Genomic DNA, 11,761 nt, shown 5'->3' on the forward strand with positions numbered 1-11,761 from the left:
CGCATTCCTGTTGTTTTAAACCACTCAGCTTGTGGCATTTTGTGACGGGAGGCACAGAAAACTACTAGAGGGTCCTTCCTCACCCCAGCCTCCTATGTGTCTCCGAGAGAACCCAGAATGACGCCGCGAGGGACGGTTGTGGTTGGCAGGGGGTGCCACTTTCCAAACCCAAGGCAGGAGGATGGAACAGTCCCCAGGTGCTGGGCCCCCTCCACAGACCTGCTTTGCCTCTCTGGGCCTCAAAGCAACCTGGCTGGGAGGCTGGGGCTCACCATCCCTGCTCCCCAGAATCCCAGGGGAATTTGAGCCAATTGGACCTCTGAGCTTTCCCTGCAGCTGTCCCGGGGCCCTAGAAGGTCCCAAATGGGGAAACTGAGGCCAAGAGAGGGGCTGAGGCTAGAACAGGGCGGGGGGTCTCTTTTATCTGGATTGCACCCTCCTCAGACGAGGGACTTCCTCAGTTTTGCAAGCCCAGCCTCCCTCCTCTGACTGGAAGGAGGTGTTCAGAGCTCTCTGGGTGAGTGCCCCACGGAAGCAGCCCCAGATGGGGTGCCCAGTGCGCAGACCAATGAGAGCCCCAGAGGGGAAAGACTGGTCATTTCCTCCCTGCGATCTGCACCCTCCCTTGGGGCTTAAAAACCACAGTTGTGGGCAGGAGGGACCTTTGATCAGCGGCCATCCCGGGAGACCTGAACATGGTGAGTTTCCCAGAGGGGTCGTGGCCACGGGCACCATCTCCCTTCCCTCTCTCCTTGCTGGGCCTCTCCCCTCCCACCACCTCTCCCCTTTGCACTCTTTCTCCCTCTCCTTCCTCCTCTCTCTCTCCTCCATCTCCTCCCTTCTCCCCTGACTCTCATCTCAGACTCTCCCGGGGTGGGAGGCAGCTAAGAAGGAAGATTATCAAGGGGTTATAGAGCCGGCACGATGCCCCAGGGCCGGAATCCGAAAGGTCCCCAAGGCTGGAGACCCGTGTGTTGGGTCAGATTAGATGATGCCCTTCAAGTGGAGAGATCCAGGAGAGGTCTTTCAGTCGGCGGGAATGGCGGGAGCAAAGGTTGGGAGGCTGCGAAGAGCCAGCTTGGAAGAAAGACAGTTACTCACCAGGACTTTCGAGGGTCTGAATTGTAGAGATAGGGAAACTGAGGCCCAGGCAGGAGCAGAGATGGCCCAGGTCCTTCGGTGGTTCATGGTTGACCCAGGCTGTCCCATGGATTCTGTGGGTGTCAGAGGGAGACTGTCTCCAGGCTCAGGGAGGGCCCCCCTCCCGTGCACACCTGTGCCCCCAGGCTGGGTTCGAGAGAGGCAGGGCTGTGATTTGGTACCTGCCACGCTAGACCGTCTTGTCTTGCCTCATCTGGGCGAAAGAGGAAATGGAGGACACAGTTGCTGACCAGGGAGGGGCTTGGCATTGCCTCATCCCATTTTTGAGACCTGACCAGGACCAACTGGACTTTGAGAAACCAACTATTGGCTTCTCCTTTTCCTTTCCATAAAATGGTCCCAAATACCAAAGGGTATTCAGTGAAAAGTCACTCTCCCTGCCCAGCCCAAAGCCTTGGACTCCTTGTCATGGCCCCCAGAGGCACCCGTGGGCACCCGTGTGTGCTGGATCCTTCCAGAAATAGTCTACAGGTCCTCGAGGCCAGAGGTGCACGGAATCAAGTAGGGGATAGTTTGGAAAGGGGGTCAAATGGAAATAATTTTCAAATTCTGCCTCTCCGGTGTCATAGACAAGGAGCTTCATCTTTTCTGGGCTTCCCTCTCTTTACCCTGAAGGTGGAGATAACAACCGTACAGAATTAGGACCTACATCATAGGCTCATTGAGAGAATTAAATAATACACGGAAAGCTCTTACGGGGCATACAGTTGGCGCTCAATGCATATGACGTGTCTATCCTTTGTCCCCCCTGCAAATAGAAGGACCTTCTACACATTAGCCTACAATTCTGGCCCCAAGTCTGGGCTTTCAGAACGTCAAAGGCTGAGTCCACGGGCCATTTTTATTCTAACGGGTGTTGCCAAGAGCGATACCAACTCATATTTCCATCTACGGCGCACGAGAGTGTCTGCCCACACCCTCATCTGCCCATCAGACTTTTTGTTATTTTTGCCAACTCGTGAGAGGCAGTTCCTTGCCTCCTCCAAGGACCTGGAGGCTGGTGTTTTTCGTGTTTTTTTTTTAACAACTGTGAGTGTGGTGGGGTCACCAAGGTCGTGCAATTCAAGAAAATCGGAGTCAAGATGCCCACGCTCACTCTCATATCTCATTTCTCGGAGGACGCAACCTCTCACGGCTCTGGGTGGTTCTGTGGGTGGATTATTTAAAGATGTCGTGTGCTTGCAGGAACCGGGAGGGGGGTGTTCGGGGGCGGGGGAGGCAGACCTGGCCTCTGTGTATTTACTGGCTCTGACAGCGTCCGTAAGGGGTGTCTGTTCTTTCCACTTTCATGCGGACACGGTTGGCAGGACTTCGCTTACTGGAAGGATGGGGAGGGATGGCAGGATCCCCTAGGAAGCCAGGAGAGGGAGGCGGGGGCCTGGGGCAGAGTTTACAGCGCACCAGCTGCGTGACTGCGTCCTGTCCTGCCTCTCCTCGGTGCTTTCAAATCCTTCTACTTTCCTTCCTCTTCCCGGCCGGCCGTGACCCCCATCTGCGCCCCCATCTTCAGGGGCCTGGAGCCCCTCCTCAGCTCCTCTCTGGTGCTGCTGCCTCTCAGCTCACCTTCTCACAGCGGCCAGAGGGATCTTTCTAAACGGAAACTAACCTAGCCCCGCTGCAGCTCAAACACCGCCCATGGCTCCCCACGACCCAAGGATAAGATACAAATTCTTGAACGTGGCGTGGGTGGATCTTCCAACCTCGTCTTGGCCACCTGCCAGCTATGCTGGCCTTCTTTCGTTTTCTGGTGGGTAGCACATTCCCTGGCTCTCACCTGTGGCCTTGGCTTTGAACACATGCCCCGCCCCCCGCCCCTGTACCATAGGCCTGGTAGCCACTCAGAGAGGGCTTGAGCTCTTAGAAGTTCTCTCCTAACTCTGCCACTTGCTACCTGCAGGGAGGACTCGGGAAGCTCTCTTAAGCTCTAAGAGGAGCCTCAGTTTTCCCATCTGTGAAATGGGTGTTGCACTAGGAACAACTCTCATAGGGTTGCTCTGTGGATTCAATGAGCTAATACAGGCAAAGGGCTTAGAACAGAGCTTGATGGTGATGATGGCTATTCTTGTAAGTTCGGTGTCCTCTCCTTCACCCCGTTCTCTGATCCGTGCGTATCTCCTCTCGGCCACCACCCTGTCACTCACCTCACCTGGACAATTCCACTCTCCTCCTCTTCCCAGCTTTCTGCCCACAACAGACAAGGGCTCCTAAAATGGGCCTGTGACGGGCGCCTGGCCGGCTCAGTCGATAGACTAGGTGGCTCTTGATCGCGGGGTCGTGGGTTCGAGCCCCACGTTGGGGGTAGAAGTTACTTAAAAATAAAATCTTGGGGAAAAAAAACCCGGGCCTGTGAACTTAGGAAAAATGGTATCCCACCTGTCTGGTTGTTGGGACTTAAATACTGTCGTTAGTTAATTAATGAACTAACACCCAGGAAGGATTTAGAACAGCGTCTGGTGCCTTCGTACCCCCAGACCTGCGCTGTCCGATCGGGTCCCCACTAGCCACATGCGGTTATTGAAATTTAATTAAACCGCCCAGATTAAAAATGCAGTTCCTCAGACACGTCGGCCACATGTCACCTGGCCAGCAGCCAAGCGTGGCTGGTGGCCACCGTCAAGGACAAGTGCAGAAAGCTCTCTTGGATGGGGCTGCAGCCTGTCTTCACCCCACACCACGCTGGGCTCTCCATCACACACTCAGCCCTCACCGCTTGGGGGTTCATTCGTCCCTCCTTGGAGACTGTAACGTCTCCGTGGGCAGGTGCCAAGTATGTCAGGGGCCCCCAGCTGATTAACCTTAGTGCGATGTGGAAATCTGCAAAGAACTGTGGAAGCACAAATTCTTTTATATTTGCTAAATAATGTCTGTTTCTTGGAATGAGCAGTGCACTCACTGGTATGGTTCCTCATACAAGAGGAACAAAAGTCTATACGGTGAAATGCTTCCTTTCAGTGCCTCCCCGCCCCAATCCCTCCCCCCGCCCCTCCCCCAACCACTCGTACAAGCTTCCTCTGTCCGCCTCTCGCCTGCTCTGGAGAGAGAGAGACAGGTGCAGACTAGATGTAGAGACAGAGACAGAGGAGGGAAAGAGGGAGAGAGAGTCTTCTTTTGCAGGTAGCCTGCTTTAGGCACTGTCCGGTTCTTGCTTTTTATTATTTTTTTAAAGATTTTATTTTATTTATTTATTTAAAAAAATATATATATTTGTTCTTAAGTCATCTCTACACCCAACATGGGGCTCGAACCCACAACCCCCTGAGATCAAGAGTCCCACGCTCCACCCACTGAGCCAGCCGGGCGCCCCTGGTCCTTGCTTTCTAGAGGTTCCCCTAGATCTGGGAGCTCCTGGCCCATCAGCGCATCAACACCCCATTCTTTCAGATAGTTGCACAGCGTTCTGTTGTTCCGCATGTGTCGTCAGTCATGTGGCCAGTCCCCTCTTGCTGGACACTCCGGTTATTTCCCATCTTTGTAGGGACGCCGCAAGCGTGAAACTTTTTGAGACACTTGCACTGGGAGGATCCTGAAAGCCGCAGGGTGCTAGAATCAGCATTTTTTTTTTTTTTTCCTGCCCTCATGAAGTCAGGCAGGGGAAAAGGGCCCCGTGAGCTCATGCCAGGAAGGAGCTTCGTCAGCTGATGAGACGAGTAGGGAGCCTGCGAGCGGGGTGTGGGGACTGAGGCTCCCCGTTTGGAGTCTGAGTTGCTCTGCAGCCAAACAGGGCTGGGAGCTTGTGAAAGGAGCAGCGCAAAAGCTTCACGTACGGGTGTCCAGGGCGCACACACAATATTGAGCAGCTGCTAAGGTGCAGGCCCTTGCAGGGGGAAGGGGGGGCGCTGCCTAGGGCCTTCTGCTGTGCCTGGCATGAACCCTTTAGTAACTGGAGCATGGGGATGGGGGTGGGGGAGTGGAGGGATGGGGGTGGATGGGTCCCAGAAGAAAGTTGGAAGAAGCCGGGGTGCTGGGGGCAGGGGGAGGGGACGTGGGATGGTAGGGATAAGGCTCCCAGCAGGGGCTATTTACCAATAGAAATATTTCAACAATTTGAACTTTCTCTCTTGAAAAATTTTCACACTTACAGAAAATTGCAAGACTAATACAAAGAACTCCCATATAATAGGGTCTTTACCCAGATTCTCCAAATTTGCTTTCTCAATCAATCATCCGCCTATCTAGCATCAATCTTTCTATCAATCTGTATCTGTATCTATCATCTTTTTTTCTAAACAATTTGAGAGTAAGTGGTGGGCGTCACGCCCTCTGACCCTCAAATACCTTAGTGTTCATTTCTCAAGAGCGATTACCATCACCGCCATGAGCGGAGCACAATTATCGTTGGGAAATGTAACATTTGGTGCAATATTATTGTCTAGGCTACAGACCATCTGCAAACTTGCTCAGTTGTTCAAATATACCCTTTGCGGTGAATGGGTTTTTCCTGCTCTGGGCTCCAGCCCAGCATGTCTGTCACATGGCATTTGGCTGCCCGTTCACGAGGAGCAATCCCTCACCCCTCCCTTGGCGGCATGACACTAGCATTTTTTTTTTTAATTGAGTGACATTCACATACCATATAATTCACCATTTTAAAGTGCACGATGCAGTGGTGTTTGTAGTACCTTCACTATGTCCTGCAACCGTGAGCTCTGTTTCTAGAATATCACCATCGCCCCAGAAGAAACACACAGTGTAGCTCGCGCAGTCCTTTTTACGGCTGAATCCTACTTTATGGCGTGGACCTACCACACCCTGTTCCTCCCCTCCTCGGCTGACGTTGACACTTTCCCTTTGAATAATGATGTAATCCCTGATATGTGCCCCCCGCCCGCAAGGACCCCCTGGGCCACCAGCCTGGCCCACCTTCCAGCAACGTAAAGGGACTGAGAAATAAAAAAGAGTGCTTCAGGGAAAGATCTGAGCTCTTGGATCATCATAACGTCGAGAAATAATGGTCCTATTGGCGCCCCTTTCTTGTCCCCATACTGAGTGCCAGGCACTCGGCTGGCTGGGTGCCCGAACCTATAATCCACAAGGTGGATATAACCCTCAGCCTGCAAATCCGGGTGCACGAGACGTCCAGCTCCGGAGATTTCTGTAACAACCATTTCTCTTCCTCTCTGTCTCCTTTCCCTGGGTTGGTGACAAAGTGGCCTTCAGGGACGGGCTAGCTCCAAGGGCCGCAGAGCTCGCCCCTGAGGTTTCTTCCTCCGTCCACAGCCCCTCTTAGAAACGGTCTGGGGGGGCGCCTGGGTGGCACAGCGGTTAAGCGTCTGCCTTCGGCTCAGGGCGTGATCCCGGCGTTCTGGGATCGAGCCCCACGTCAGGCTCCTCTGCTATGAGCCTGCTCCTTCCTCTCCCACTCCCCCTGCTTGTGTTCCCTCTCTCGCTGGCTGTCTCTATCTCTGTCGAATAAATAAAAAAAAAAAAAAGAAAAGAAAAAGAAACGGTCTGGGGCAGTCTGCCTGGGTTTGCGTGCCAGCCTACACAGGTTTGAAATCCTAACCACATGACCTAGAACACGCTGCTTTACCTTCCTGTGCCTCCCTGTCCTCGTCAAGAAAATGGGCATATTTGGGGCGCCTGGGTGGCTCAGTCGTTAAGCGTCTGCCTTCTGCCCAGGGCGTGGTCCCAGGGTCCTGGGATCGAGCCCCGCATCGGGCTCTCTGCTCCGCTAGGAGCCTGCTTCTTCCTCTCCCATTCGCCTGCTTGTGTTCCCTCTCTCGCGGGCTGTTTCTCTCTCGGTCAAATAAATAAATAAAAATCTTTAATAAAAAAAAAGGTCTTTTAAAATTTTTTTAACGTAATCTCTACATCCATGGTGGGTCTCAAACTTAACAGCCCTGAGATCAAGAGTTGCACACTCCACCGACCGAGCCAGCCGGGAGTTCCATTGCTGGGGTGTTTGAAAGCAAATCCAAGACGTCCCATTTTACTGGCTATATATCTTTATCAGAAATAGCCTTCCCCCCTCCTTTTTTTTAAAAACATAGCACAAAACCACATCACCTTCAATAAAATTAGCACTGATTCCTTACTGTTGTCAAATACGCACTCCATTTTTTTAAAAGATTTTATTTATTTATTTATTCGACAGAGATAGAGACAGCCAGCGAGAGAGGGAACACAAGCAGGGGGAGTGGGAGAGGAAGAAGCAGGCTCATAGCGGAGAAGCCTGATGTGGGGCTCGATCCCAGAACGCCGGGATCACGCCCTGAGCCGAAGGCAGACGCTTAACGACTGAGCCACCCAGGCACCCCTACCCACTCCATTTTTAAGAGTCCCAGTGTCTCAAAAATGTTTGAGTCTTCCAATCAGGATCCAAATGAGGTCTCCGTATGACCTTTGCTTGATATGCCTCTAAATCTCTTTTAATCAATGACATTTCCCTTCCCTTCCCTTCCCTTTGCCTACCTTCCTCTTTCTTTCTCTTTCTTTCTTTCTTTCTTTCTTTCTTTCTTTCTTTCTTTCTTTCTTTTCTCTCTCTCTTTTTCTTTCTTTCTTTCTTTCTTTTTTTGTTTTTGTCTATAATGCCATTTATCTGTGGGAGTAAACAGACCATTTGTCCTGTAGAGTTTCCTGTGGTCTGGTTTTGGCCCCGTGGTGTTATTTATCATGTTCCTCTCTCCCCTGCTTTTCCTGTGGACTGGTAGTTTTGTTTTCTGTTTTGTTTTGTTTTGATAGAGAGCGTGAGAGTGGGGGGAAGGGCAGAGGGAGAGAGAGAATCCCAAGCAGGCCCAGCACAGAGCCCAACATGGGGCTCGATCCCACGACCCCCAAGATCACCACCTGAGCCGAAACCAAGAGTCAGATGCTCAACCGACTGAGCCACCCAGGCGCCCCGAGACTGGTAGTTTTTGATCTAGAACCTTGATTAGACTCACATTCATTTATTTGGCAAGAATCACTCATAGGTGATGCTGTGTCCTTTCTAAAGCACCACATCAGATAGAACAGAGTGGCCGCTTGTCTCTCTTCTTCGGATGCCGAGCTTGATGGGCCGGGCTCCGAGCCCAGCCCGTTTATTGTAAAGTTCCCATCAGTCTTTCACCCGCTGGTTTTATCAGATGTTGAGGGTCACCACCCAGACCCATTACTTCCTGAACTCTGTCATTCCTTCTGCTGGTATTATTCTTAGATTTTTCTCTAACGAACAGCTTTCCCCTATCGCTTCTTGATTTCCCTGAAATATACCCTGTGCAGAAATGGCAGGATAAATGCTTGGTTTGTTTCCTTTCTGGAAAAAAAAAGAGTGACCAATGGGTTTGCTTGTTTTTATTATCATTTTGAACTGACAGATCTTTATATATTAATGTGTTTCATTCCATAATATCATCATTATTATATACTCAAATTGGCTTATCTTTGACTAGGGGTTCCTCTCAGGCTGTCTCTTGTGTCCTTTCGACATTTCCCCATTATTCTCTCTCTCTCTCTCTCTCTCTTTTTTTAAAAGATTTTATTTATTTGAGAGAGAGAGTGAGCACAGAGGGAGAGGGCGAGGGAGAGGCAGACTCCCTGCTGAGCAGGGCGCCCAGTGCGGTACTTGATCTCAGGACCCTGGGATCATGACCTGAGCCAAAGGCAGACGCTTCACTGACTGAGCCCCCCAGGCGCCCCCAACAGAGTTTTTTTGGTTCCCCCTTCCTCTCACTTTAATGTTGTGCCCGAGTATGTGAGGCACTGCCGAGCCACTGCCTTCTCTGGGGAGCCACTCCCAGACGGAGCACGGAGCTACGTCAGTGGGTGGAAGGCGGCCAAAGGGGGTGATGGTGGTGGTGGGTGGCCGTGGGGTAGCTACCCAGTAATATCATCTCAGTTTGTTGATGGCATTAAAAATAGCTAAGAAGCACTGTGTCCTGGGTACGTGCCAGCCAGAATGGACGGGGACCACAGCATTGCAGCGGGACTAGGTTTTAACCATTCGGTTCCTAGATCCTAGGGATATCCAGGGACTTCAGGGGGAGGCGACAGGGTGGCAGGGGGACTAATCGGCATGGAAGGATTTTCCACTCTTACAAGTGGTCTGACCCCCTAGCTGGCTTTCAGCCCTTAACACCCCCATTCTCCTGGGGAGAAACCTGGGGCTCAGAGAAGCGACGGGACGGGCTCCCAGCCACATAGCTCCAAGGGGCCCCTCGCACCTTTCTGCGGACTCATGCTCCTCTTGCCTCTCTGATTCCACCCAGGCCTCCGTGGACTACAGCACCCTTGAGTACCCTGACTATGGCACTGCCACCCTGGACCCCTACCTGCCTGTGGATGCGTCTCCCAATGCCCCCAAGCTGTCCATTCCCAATATGATTGCCCTGGCAATCTACACCGTCGTCTTCCTGGTGGGAGTGCCGGGCAACTCCCTGGTGGTCTGGGTGACGGGCTACGAGGTCCGGCGGACCATCAATGCCGTCTGGTTTCTCAACCTGGCGGTGGCAGATCTCCTGTCCTGCCTGGCGCTGCCCATCTTGTTTGCCTCCATCGTGCAGCACAGCCACTGGCCCTTCGGCAGCGGCACCTGCCACGTCCTGCCATCTCTCATTCTGCTCAACATGTACGCCAGCGTCTTGCTCCTGGCTGCCATCAGCGCCGACCGCTTTCTGTTGGTGTTTAACCCCATCTGGTGCCAGAACTACCGAGGGGCGCGGCTGGCCTGGGTGGCCTGCGCCGTGGCCTGGGGCGTGGCCCTGCTGCTGACCATCCCCTCCTTCATTTTCCGCTCGGTGCACGTAGAGTACTTTCCCTACAGGGCCACCTGCAGTATGGACTATGGCCCCAGCGGGGAGCATCTGGAGAGGGGCGTGGCCATCCTCCGGCTGGTCGTGGGCTTCCTGTGGCCGCTGGTGACGCTCGGGATCTGTTACACCTTCCTCCTGGTCCGGACCTGGAGCCGCAGCGCCACCCGCTCCACCAAGACGCTCAAGGTGGTAGTGGCGGTGGTGACCAGCTTCTTCGTCTTCTGGCTGCCCTACCAGGTCACCGGGCTGATGCTGGCCACGTTCCGCAGGAACTCGGAAATCTTCATGGCCGTGTCGCGTTTGGACCCTCTGTGCGTGTCCATCGCCTACATCAACTGCTGTATAAACCCTGTCATCTACGTGGTAGCCGCTCAGGGGTTCCGTGGCCGCTTCCTGAAGTCCCTCCCGGCCAAGCTCCGGCAGGTGCTGACCGAGGACTCCTTGGGCAGGGACAGCAAGTCCTTCACCCTCTCCACAGTGGACACCCCGGCCCCCAAGAGCCAGGCGGTGTGAGGGGAGGGCCCCCGGCCGCCATCTGCTCCGTGCTCCCCCTTCCCACCTGCCCCCTCTGTCTCTGCTTCTCTTACCCCAGCCCTTGGTGGGGTGCTGGTGTTCGAGTGAACTCTCCACCATTCCTCTCCATCTTTCCAGATGGGTCCTCCCTCGCCTTCAGGATTCACGGGGCCCTCTAGGGACCCGCGACTTTTCTTTCCATCCAAGGGCTTTGGAAAACGAGCAGAAACCAGTATTACCCCGGAGCACCCCCAAACGGCGCCCCACCTGTCTGCGCAGGGGGACATGGCGAAGAGAACACATTGGATACAGAGAAAACAGACAAGCGGAAACATTCGAACCTTTAAATCATAGTGATCTATTTATTTTATGGACAGCTGGGGGAAAAAAAACTGTAAGGAGCTTCTCCAAAGGTATTCTTGTCAAGGACAAAGCAAAATTCACTGGCTAAGCTTTTCTAAGTGAGTTGATTGAAAGGCAGCGAGTTACAGTGTTATTTAATTGGGTTTCGAAAAAATGCATGAAGTAAAAAGATGGTGCGTGCTTGTGGTGAAAAGCAGGTGTGATGAAGGCTTGCTGAAGGGAGGGGTTGGGAAACACTGGCTGGGCACCTCGGGGGGAAGACGGTCACAGGAAGATTTAACTTGTTACGTTGTAAACTGCTGTTTTGTGCGCACTTCTCAAAAAAAAAAAGAAAAAAAGAAACTTCTTGTGTGCCCTTGCCTTGCTTCACTCTAGAAACCTCTTGCCAAATGACATTACAAGATCACGACTAGGACGTTGACATTGATACACTCGAGGGGCAGGACATTTTCATCACCACTAGGATCCCTCATGATGCCCTTTGTCAGCCACCCCCACGTCCCTCCACCCTCCCCGTCTTGTCCCGGAGCCCCGGCAACCACGATTGCGCTGTCTGTATTTGCCCTTTCAAGGAATGCTCTGTCGGTCACGTGGACTTTTGACAAAAAAAAACTAGTCTGGGGGCTCCTGGGGGGCTCCGTCGGACAAGCAGCCGACTCTTGATTTCGGCTCAGGTCATGATCTCAAGGTCCTGGGATGGAGCCCCGCATTGGGAGGAGGGGCTGTGTGAGCTCAGTGTGGAATCGGCTTGAGACTCTCTCTCCCTCCCCCACCGCTCCTCCCCCTGCGCGCTCTCTCTCCCTCTAAAATAACTAAATAAATCTTAAAGAAGAAAAAACTAGTCTGCAGCACTCGAATAATGAAAATTAAAAAAAATAAGCATTGTAATATTGTGTTATTTATAAATGACTTCAACGCATTTCTGTTTGGTGTTTTGTGTGTGTGCGCTTGTGTGTGGCTTGGCTAGAAATATTGTACAGACCAGCCCCGTCCAA

The 11,761-nt window shown here is 52.7% G+C and overlaps 1 protein-coding gene and 1 long non-coding RNA gene across 2 annotated transcripts in view; one reads left to right on the forward strand and one right to left on the reverse strand.

Moving 5' to 3' along the window:
* Positions 1 to 3,559, reverse strand: part of LOC121103514 — a 13,640-nt gene extending 10,081 nt beyond the window's left edge. The window contains exon 1 of the long non-coding RNA XR_005835793.1: positions 1,102 to 3,559. This is a non-coding gene — a long non-coding RNA (uncharacterized LOC121103514). The remainder of the gene's footprint in view (positions 1 to 1,101) is intronic.
* Positions 542 to 10,808, forward strand: C5AR1 (complement C5a receptor 1). Its single transcript, XM_008684491.2, has 2 exons — positions 542 to 698; positions 9,348 to 10,808. Exons 1-2 carry the CDS (start codon positions 696 to 698, stop codon positions 10,401 to 10,403), a joined length of 1,059 nt encoding a protein of 352 aa, XP_008682713.2. The 5' UTR covers positions 542 to 695; the 3' UTR covers positions 10,404 to 10,808.
* Positions 10,809 to 11,761: the final 953 nt, after the last annotated feature.

Source organism: Ursus maritimus, unplaced genomic scaffold, assembly GCF_017311325.1.
Source record: "Ursus maritimus isolate PB19 unplaced genomic scaffold, ASM1731132v1 scaffold_19, whole genome shotgun sequence".
NCBI classification, from domain to species: Eukaryota; Metazoa; Chordata; class Mammalia; order Carnivora; family Ursidae; genus Ursus; species Ursus maritimus.